Raw genomic sequence first — 10,828 nt, 5'->3', positions numbered from 1 at the left:
CTAATTAAATTAACAATGAGAAAATGTCCTGACCACCTGGCAGACTCCTGTAAGCATTCAAGCATAAATTGGATGTAGGGGTGTAGCAAGGAAATTTTGGAGGGGGGGGTTCAAATTTGGAAGTGGAATATCTGGGAAATCCCAGGGTATTCCCCTACAGCCAGTTTCTAGACGAAAATTATGCACATACAAAATCTTCCCTTAGGCAGTAACATTAAAATTAGCTGTGTGTGCATCTATCTAGCTGAAACCTACACTGCTGTTTATGCAGTTTATGAATACTTTACTCCGGGATCCACTCCTGAGCTCCTTTTTTGTTGGCAAAGCATTATTCCAAGTACAAACTTTGACATATATATCATTCTTGGCTCTTCTCTCCACTCATCGCTAGACTGGCTTGTACTCCAATACATTCAAGACATCATGTGCACCCTTCGTGGCACTAAACATTGCACTAAACAAACATTCACAGTGTAAATATATCATATTCAATACTTTATACTAACTTGACATGTGTATATCATGATAAATAAATAACTGCAGCTACTGCCCTTCAACTAATCTCCACAATCAGATCTCCACTGTTTTCACCAGGTATCATGTGCACAATTACTCACGTGATACACCCTACATTTCATCATTAATGATTCACCTTTAATTATTAGGGGGCCGCTGTCAGACGGTGTGCGTATACCTACTGGAGAGTTCCAAGGCTTAATGCACATTAAATTTAATGCAACTAAAAATGGGCTTCTCCAGAACCATCCAAACCCCCTACCTATGCCCCTGGGATGGCTACAGGATCAAGGCCCAGTCATAGATTTTTTTTACTTTCTACAACCTTTTTAAAAATACTTATATAACATCTTTAAACAGACTGTAGGACCAGGGGCACTTTTCCTAATTCTAGGAGTGCTGTTCCTAATCCTAGAAGTGCTGTTCCTAATCCTAAGGGCGCTGTTGCTAATCCTACAAGCATGTTTCTTAACCATAGGGCTGACTCCTAATGTAAAAACTACAAATGACAAGCTAAATAAATATGAGTACTGTGACCGGTGACCAGCTAAATATCCACTTCGTAAAGCTAAATAATAGCCTGGATGGTACGAAATTATAATATTATATGTGTGAGCATGATATTGGGATACACTGCATGTATCCTGGCATATAATGTTGATTTTTGCTCTAGCTTAGGTGAAGGCTTTGTATTGCTATAGTTGTAAACAGGTCATCAGTCCACAGTTTGCTAGTGTACTGTCATGTGTCGACAGGTCTGCATGGGGAGACTATACTCTTAAGCCATCTCAGGTCACTGGTAACTAATGGAATCAACAAAATATACATAACATTCATCACATCAATGCAGGGGCAGAGGAGATACCTTTTAAGGGGTGTATTTTTAAGGGGTGTATGAAGAATACTAACATGCAAAGTATCCCAACCAAGGGGGTCTGGGAGCATGCCCATCCAAAATTTGAGAATGAGACTTTGAATCTGAGAGTGATTTCAGGAGACACTAATTTTGTTCACTGCTATAATGCAGACTGCTCTATGGACTTAAAAAGAACCCAAAAACATGTATATGCGTCATGTAATAGCCACAATAATCTACGAGAAATATCAGAAAATGTGTGAAAATAATAGTGTGCTTTGAGACTCTGGACATATGAATTATTATAACTTGATCTTAGTAATGGTTTATTAAAGAAGCAGTGAAGGATGGATGTTTGTCAGTATGGTAAATGAAGAGAAGAAAAGAATATGTGTGCTTTTGTTACCAAGATGTTTTTGGCCAAAAGCGAAATTTGCCCCCACCAGCAGTTAAGCAGCTTCAGCCACAATACTTCACAGACATTGTGTTTATATAGTCCTTAATAACATAGCTAAGTAAGTGTAGCTTGTATGTAGTTTAGTTACTTGTACTTAGTTTGGTAGCTTGTAATTAGTCTTTGTGTTATATGTAATCTCCTGTAACTAAAAAAAAATTGTACAGTAACTATAGAGCAGTCATTCACGTAAATCATATGAAAATATTTTTACATTATCGTCTGAAAAATGAAGTATCTATTACGCTTCGTTGTTGGCTACAGTAGTTCAACCCATTACACAGCAGTACGAATCAAGAACTGTTCGAAAAGCACCTCTGCAATCAAAGTAGCCACTATGAAAAATACAGACGACTTCCATTACGAAGGGAAGCCATCATGTGCTATCACCAAATCGACACTTTTTGCTGTCAGTAAAGATGAATGGGACACTGGTAAGTCCATGAAGAATGCATTGTACGTACTGTGGTATGCCAAAAGGCACCTGTCGGGCTGAAGCAACATTGAACAGTGAAAAAATCAAGCCTGCAGTCGTTAGCCATTATCGAGTTACGCTTGTCCGAAGGCATCAGTCTGTTAGTTAGTCAGTCAGTCAGTAGAAAATTCTATTAAATAAATTTTAAAATTCTGTAGCAACTTGTTGAAAGCATTTCGGGTCAATCTGAAAGTTTGTTTGGGCTTAGTTTTACCTAACCGACGCTGCCTCATCGTCATCTGGGAAAATAGAGGCTGGTTTTGGGTGGTGTTATTTCATGGGCCATGCCTACTCCTTTGTGGTCCCTAATAGTACTGTATGATGGTGTAGTACAATCAACAGAATTGTCCAATGATAGCTGAGAATTAATTTTAGATAGGCTTAGCCCCTCCATAATAACTTTGACAGGGGCTACATACAGCCCCCCCCCTCTTCCCCCTTGCACCTGCATTAATGGGTAGGCAAAATCATGCTGTTCCGTGCCACTGCCAAATATACAGGCTGCATGTACACAGCCTATACCATGCATGCACTGATGCTTATCATTGTTTGTTACTCAATAGGACGGCAATCATCAAAAGATGATTTCAGTCTACTAACTACCATGATCTGGCTTATAATCTGCTTTGTAATTCATTGCTTCCTACGTGGTAAGTTAAATATTTTTACACATTGGAGGCCATTACTGTTTATTGCTTTCATGACATGATTGGTACTTCGTGGAAATTACAATTTTAGGAATCAGTGTATCATTTAACAATTTACACTGTCTTTTCATTCACAACAGTCATTGCCATCTTCTTTGGTGGAAGAACCGACCATCTTCTTAATAAAAATGATGTTGAGGAAGATGAAGATAATTCACTCAATTATAAAATACCATGGACAGCTTATCCTGATGATCAAGGCTCAACTGTTACCAGGAACCTGAGCGATACTGACATGACACTTCTCAGCAGTAACCATTACCGGGAGTCTGGATTAAGCTGTCCTGCCATTGACAATTCATTTACACAGGAGTCTCAACACTTGTCTACTTCAAACAAAGCTTCCAGTTTACAAGACCAATCAACCATGATGGATTATAAGGAAGAACCAACATGTTCCAGTGATGTTTTGATTACTACAGAAGATGAAGAGACTACCTGTATCACTGAAGATATCGTCAAAGTTGATGTTCCATCGTCAGTCTTTGAAGAAGTGAAATCAATTGTTCAAGTCGAAGAGGATGATGTTACTGGTGAGTTTGGAGTTTGGGATATTTAAGACATTCATTGTAATTGTTGTCAAAGGGGATATGCCTGAAGTGGCAATGGTTAGTTTGGTTGACTCTGGAGTGAGTGGAACATTTGATGTGGAAGCTAATGAAGCTATTCCTTATGATCAAGGCTCAGCTGTTATCAAGAACCTGAGCAATGTTGACATGACACTTATCAGCAGTAACCACTTCCAGGAGTCTGAATTAAACTGTCTTACCACTGACGATTTATTTACACAGGAGTCTCAACACATGATAAGTACATTGTCTACTTCTAACGAAGTTTCCAGTTTACAAGAACAATCAACCATGATGGATTATAAGGAAGAACCATCATGTTCCAGTGATGCTGTGATTACTACAGAAGATGAAGAGACTGCCCGTATCACTAAAGAAGTTTATGTTCTATCATCAGTTTTTGATGAAATGATATCAGATGTTCAAGATGAAGAGGATGATGATACTGGTGAGTTTGGAGTTTGGGAGATTTAAGACATTCACTGTAATTGTTGTTAAAGGAGATGTGACTGAAGTGGCAATGGTTAGTTTGGTTGACTCTGGAGTGGGTGGAACATTTGATGTGGAAGCTAATGGAGCTATTCCTTATGATCAAGGCTCAGCTGTTACCAAGATCCTGAACAATGTTGACATGACATTTCTCAGCAGCCAGGAGTCTGAATTAAGCTGCCCTACCACTGGCAATTCTTTTACACAGGAGTCTCAACACATGATTAGTGTTAACTACACATTGTCTACTTCTAACAAAGTTTCCAGTTTACAAGAACAATCAACCATCATGGATTATATGGAAGAAGCAACATGTTCCAGTGATGTTGTGATTACTACAGAAGATGAAGAGACTACCCGTATCACTGAAGATATCGTCAAAGTTGATGTTCCACCATCAGTTTTTGATGAAGTGATATCAGATGTTCAGGATAATGTTACTGGTGAGTTTGGAGTTTAAGAGATTTAAGACATTCACTGTAATTGTTTCCAAAGGAGATGTACCTAAAGTGGCAATGGTTATTTTGGTTGAATCAAGAACATTTGATGTAGAAGCTAATGGAGCTATTCCTGATGATCAAGGCTCAGCTGTTGCCAAGAACCTGAGCAATGTTGACATGACATTTATCAGTAGTAACCATTTCCAGGAATCTGAATTAAGCTGTCCTACCACTGGCAATTCATTTACACAGGAGTCTCAACACATGATAAGTGTTGATAGCATATTGTCTACTTCTAACAAAGCTTCCGATTTACAAGAACAATCAACCATGATGGATTATAAGGAAGAACCAGCATGTTCCATTGATGTTGTGACTACAACAGAAGCTGCCCATATCACTGAAGATATTGTCCAAGTTTTTGATGAAGTGATATCAGATGTTCAAGATGAAGAGAATGATGTTACTGGTGAGTTTGGAGTTTGGGAGATTTAAGACTTTCACTGTAATTGTTGTCAAAGGGGATATGCCTGAAGTGGCAATGGTTATTAGTTTGGTTGACTCTGGAGTGCATGGAACATTTGATGTGGAAGCTAATGAAGCTAATCCTGATGATAAAGGCTCAGCTGTTGTCAAGAACCTGAGCAATGTTGACATGACGCTTATCAGCAGTAACCATTTCCAGGAGTCTGAATTAAGCTGCCCTACCACTGGCAATTCATTTACACAGGAATCTCAACACATGATTAGTGTTAACTACACATTGTCTACTTTTAACGAAGCTTCCAGTTTACAAGAACAATCAACCATGATGGATGATAAGGAAGAACCAACATATTCCAGTGATGTTGTGACTACAACAGAAGCTGCCCGTATCACTGAAGATGTCGTCCAAATTGATGTTCCATCATCAGTTTTTGATGAAGTGATATCAGATGTTCAGGATGATGTTATTGGTGAGTTTGGAGTTTGGGAGATTTAAGACATTCACTGTGCTTATTGTTAAAGGAGATGTTCCTGAAGTAGCAATGGTTGGTTTGGTTGACTTTGGCATGGATGCAACATTTGATGTGGAAGCTAATGGAGATAACACTGAGTTGTTAGGATACTGCAATCAATTCAGTGGTAATGTGTTTGATGAGAACATCACACAATATGAGAGCATGGCTGAGTTTGAGACCTTCTATGGCCAAGTGAGTTAATCAATATTGTATGGTTACATGATATTGGATGTAACTATTTTTATAGGCATTGTTTAAAGCTGGCAAGACAGAAGAAAGCATAATTCACTTTAAAAAGGGAGTTAGTTATCTTGGCATTAATGTGCCATCAACCAAAGTTGGATCAGCTTTTAACTTAGCATACCAAGCTGTCAAACATTTTTTGCATGCAAAAACATCAAAATTGTTCCAGAATAAGTAAGTGCTGGATATGTGTATGAGGATACGTAATGTGTTGTTGCTCTGTCATCCTTTTTGTAGGAAACAATATCGACATCTTGATGGAGTTCAGTGTGAGAGAGCTCACTGTATGGGTCAACTAACCAAAGCCTATCACCATCAACAACAAAACTTGCTAGCATTGATGTCTTCATACCAACAGCTCAATGCTGCTGAGAAGTGTGGAGACATTTATGAGGTAGCTACTTTGTTGGTTTGTGTATATGACAGACAATGAGAATGTATTACAGCTGATGGAGGCATATGCTTCTGTAATTGACTGCTGCCAATCATACAGTCTTGACAATTTGAGTGAACATTATGTGAAGAAAGCCAACAAGAAGTAAGAGTAATACTTAACCATAAGATGTTGTAGTGATTGATATATGGTCATAGGTCATCAGAGATGAACTTGGATGACAGTACTGCCACTCTACACTTGCTTAGATCAACCATGACGTTTGAATTGTGCCATGGTGAAATTGTGGTGGCAGGCCAGAAGGGTAATACATATATTGGACGAACCATGTTAACTATTGCTTATTTGTATACAGGAAAAACTGCCATGTCTATAGTTGGAAAACACAACACTTCTCTACTATTGACTACCACAATAGAATATCTTTCCACAGAACTGTTAATGTTGAAGTGAGTTAATACATGGTAATGCTTGTACAAGTGCATGTTATATGTGGTAGACTTTTAAAAACGAGTGCAAAAGAATGTCAGATGATTTTTCACTCTTTTTAGTACTCCAGCTATCAAAGAATGTCTAAATCAGATGTGTGACATTCCAAAAGATCTTGAAGATCATGATAGAATTACAGCACTCATCACTTGTGGCAATTTTGATGTCTTCTTGGAAATTGGTATGTTACTATGGATACGTAAAGCTTAACATACATATCACAATATTCAACACGATGATGTGTTTCATTTGTTCCTAATTGTACCCTTGAGTATTTAATGGTTTTCTGCAACATGCCTGCTTTCTGCATGATGTAAAACCATTGGTTTTTTGTTGTGTGAGGTTTTGGGACTTCATTTTTATTATTATTATTATATACATACAGGTATGAAGCCAGATGATTTTGAAGACATGGTAGAAGCAGCCAAACGGTACAGTATTCAAAAGTTCCCAACTGGTGAAGACTTCTACCTGGCCACTTGTTTGGCAACATGGTAAGTAGTAGTAGTAACCCAGTCAGTGTATATTGCTATTAATATGTGATCATTGTAGGTATGCAAGAATAAGACAGTGGCGACTGGCAATGAAATACATTACTATAGCCAATAGTAAGTGTAGTGTGTAAACCACAGTATGGTTGTGGTGGAATATACTGTTTGGCATCCAAACATTTCTCTGTTGTATAATGGGTCATTCCATGTCAAATCAACAAGGAATTTAGTGTCACATCTCAGATTTTGATGAAGCTTGGTGTATTTGTAGTACCTGTGGTGCTCATCACTCATACAAATTTTTATCCCCATTAACCACATAGTTTCTGATTTATGACCATGTTTTTATAATATTAAATTTCATGAAAAATTGGTCTGTCTTAAGTTACTAAATCAATTGTAACTTTATACTGCACTTAATGCTGTAAAAACAAGAAAACACTTACTGTCCAGATATTGAAAATCGTCAAAACTTGAAATTTCGTCTGCCTGCCCATAGTACACTTTTAAAACAATTTCCATGCCCCCTTTAATGATCAGAATGCATCATGGAATGATATAGCTCCATAGGAAAACAAGGTATTATGCCACGCCCATTAGCTTTACCTACTGCATAGCTGGGTGGTGAGATCAAGATACTCTAATACAGTAGTCACAGCCACACTTGTATTTCATATCTATGTTATAACAAAAAGTTAACAAACTAGTGCAATAAAAAAATGATTGATTTAAACGTGAAATAGGGTTCCAGTTGTAAAATGTAGTGAAACAAGAGATGATGGTAGCTATGAGGAAAATCCATACTTTAGTAGTACTCCTATAATGCCAAGTAGGAATTTTCCCACATTGTTATAATCCAAGTAGCTAGGGACTTTCCTCATACCTACCATCATTACTTGTTTCACTGCTTTTTATCGCTGGAACTTCATTACTAAATGAATAATTTTTTATTGTGCTAATTATATCTCTTGAACCCATTGTGCTCCCACCACAAATATTTATCATACAGTATGATAGTACTATATAGTAGGGACCACAAAGATTTGGGCATGGCCCATGAAAAAACATCATCCAAAAACCAGTCTCACTTTTCCCTTATGAGTATTGGTTAGGTAAAACTAAACCCAAACAAGCCTTCAGATCTTCAACAAGTTGCTATAAATTTTTAAAAATTATTAAACAGAATTTTCTAGTGACTGACTGACTGACTGACTGACTGACTGATGCCTTCAGACAAGCGTAAATTGATAATGACTAAGGCTACGGGCTTGATTTTTCACTGTTTGATGTTGCTTCAGCTGGACACGTGCCTTTTAGTGCATACAGTGCATTCTTCATGGACTTACCAGTGTCCTCCTTTGCATTCCATTTGATTTGGCAGTAGCACATAATGGCTTCTCTCAATTCATAATGGAAATCGTCCATATTTTTCATAGTGGCTACAGTACTAGATACTTTGATCACAGAGGTACTTTTTGAACTATTCTTGCTTGATTCATAATGCTGTGAACATAGCTGAAATGAAGTCTTTTGATGTGGTATGCGTGGGTTCACCAGTCATAATAAGTTTATCTTACAAAAAAGTTAACGAACAAGTACACAGAAAGTGGAATTTCAACTAGAGTAGGGACTATAGCACATTGATAAAAGTATTGAAATTAGCTGACGATATTATTAAATCACAGTACAACACTAAGAAGTGTTATATCCCTATTGTGCATTTCCATTATGGTATCTTGAGCACAGTAGGGATGTAACACTTCTTATTGTTTTACTGTGATTCAATATCATGGACTCCTCAGTACTTTTTATTGATGTGCTATGGTCCCTACTCTAGTTGAAAATTCCAATTTGTTATGTACTTGTCAAACATATACCATGACCCAATTATTATTCACAAAGAATTTTAAATAGCATTTTTGAAATATAAATAAATTAAATTTTCAACCAAGCACCTTTGAACCTTAATTATGTGATATTCCATAATTCATGCACCACTTGAAGGTCAATAAATTTAACACTTGCAATTTCGTGTGAAATGCGTAGTATGGTTGCGCATGCATGTCTGTGATATTTTGCTATTTTTGAATCCATGCTACCACGTGCCCTGTTGAAGAAATTTGTCACGTTTACAGCAGCCTGAGGCATGATACACCACTACTGTGTTTCCAGATAAATCGCTTATAAAAATGTGCATATGTATGCATTTACGCTATGCATTTCGTACGAAATTGCAATAAGTGTTAAATTCCCTGTAACAGTGTTCAAATCAGTGAAAACTCTGTTTTAAAATATAATGCTGTAGAAAGTTACAGTCAATTTTGTAACATGAAATGTCCAAAATATTTGTGGTCATAAATCAGAAACTATGTGGTGTATGGGTGGAGATAAATAATTGTATGAGTGATGAGCACCACAGGTACTACAAACACACCAGGCTTCAACAAGATCTGAGAGGCGGCACTGAGTTCGTGGATGATTTGACATAGAATGACCCTAATATAACCTGCATAGCCACTGTTATCTTTTATTGTGTTTACCGCATTTAGGTAAGATACCTACCTCATACAATTTTGCGATGACCAAGGCATTGTGTCGACAAGCTGAGTGTTTGCTACTCCTTAACAACTCACTTGATGATAAAACTATCAACAAACAAGCCACTAAGGTACTTATACATTTCTGATGAGATTTGTGTAGTACAGTTGAATTTGTTGTGTCATTAGACAATGAAAAAGTTGAAGAAGAAGATAAAAACATGTCGAGTATTTGGTCCAAGATATATGATGCTGAGATCATATCAATTGTTGGGTGAAAAGAAGTACAACAAAGCACAAGATATGCTTCTGAACTCCATTACTGGAGCAAAGAGAATGTTCAACTATTGTGATGCTTGTTGGGCCGAGTTTAATAAACTCAACTGGTTTCCAGGAAGAAAAGAACCGTCCATTATGCAGCAGCAGTTTTCATTTTTCCCCTTTCCTTAATATTTTGTAATGTAAAACATTAGGCTTGAGTGTAAGCCCCAAAAAAAATTTAAAATAATAAATGCTTATATAGCAACAAAAAAAATTTAAAACTGAATAAAAGAATAATAAAAAAAACTCCTTTCTGGTTACTGATCTCATGTATACAATAAACTGAACTGCTATTGTGTATATTCATTGTTGTATGAATATTCAGCTGCATAATCATATCATGTCTGTTTTTCTGAGGATGTTAATTATTGAAAGAGCATGCTGACATCTTAACAATGACAGCTATAATTTGCTGGAAGAATTCTTCTACACCACTGTATGCATACAGCTGGTAGCATTAGTATGCCATAATTCCTGGATGGGGGGAAACATTTCACAACTAGAGACATTATTTTGAGTTTGCATTCAGAAACTTCAGCAGACATCTATAAGCATTCCTAAATAAAGTCTTCACCCTATTGAGTTCACAATGCATGGTACACAAGCATATGCATGCTGCAGCTTAATTGTGATCACCTACGTTAATGTATTATGTCCATGAAAGTTTAATATGATTATTAGTGAATTTCAGCGGTTAGTAACTATGTACCTCTATACTCTGCAAATGTATCTTTTCACAAATCCGGTCACATATATAGACCACACAAAAACAGCCAAGCTGTGAAAAAATGGTTTGGTCTTAAAAAGCCTGGGTGAAAAAAGCTGTGAAATCAAAGGTGGTGGCCA

The 10,828-nt window shown here is 37.1% G+C and overlaps 1 protein-coding gene across 1 annotated transcript; it reads left to right on the top strand.

Annotated features, from left to right (window-relative positions):
- The first annotated feature begins 2,869 nt into the window (after positions 1-2,869).
- LOC136236215 (uncharacterized) lies at positions 2,870-10,236 on the top strand. The gene is made up of 17 exons (XM_066026338.1): positions 2,870-2,951; positions 3,089-3,541; positions 3,594-4,025; positions 4,078-4,509; positions 4,562-4,975; positions 5,028-5,462; positions 5,515-5,699; positions 5,755-5,924; positions 5,988-6,144; positions 6,197-6,288; positions 6,342-6,448; positions 6,500-6,593; positions 6,696-6,814; positions 7,019-7,127; positions 7,186-7,241; positions 9,674-9,792; positions 9,851-10,236. Exons 1-17 carry the CDS (start codon positions 2,906-2,908, stop codon positions 10,109-10,111), a joined length of 3,681 nt encoding a protein of 1,226 aa, XP_065882410.1. The 5' UTR covers positions 2,870-2,905; the 3' UTR covers positions 10,112-10,236.
- The last annotated feature ends 592 nt before the right edge of the window (positions 10,237-10,828 follow it).

The sequence above is a fragment of the Dysidea avara genome, chromosome 10, assembly GCF_963678975.1.
Source record: "Dysidea avara chromosome 10, odDysAvar1.4, whole genome shotgun sequence".
Lineage (NCBI taxonomy): Eukaryota > Metazoa > Porifera > Demospongiae > Dictyoceratida > Dysideidae > Dysidea > Dysidea avara.
The sequence above is the reverse complement of the archived record's forward strand: the minus strand, read 5'-3'. Positions and strand labels throughout refer to the sequence as shown.

Excerpts from the sequence above, each read along its gene's own strand:
- LOC136236215 (XM_066026338.1), top strand. The coding sequence starts at position 2,906 with ATGATCTGGCTTATAATCTGCTTTGTAATTCATTGCTTCCTACGTG. Across the intron at positions 2,952-3,088 it reads AATTCATTGCTTCCTACGTG|TCATTGCCATCTTCTTTGGT; the intron begins GTAAGTTAAATA and ends CATTCACAACAG. Across the intron at positions 6,449-6,499 it reads TGTGGTGGCAGGCCAGAAGG|GAAAAACTGCCATGTCTATA; the intron begins GTAATACATATA and ends ATTTGTATACAG.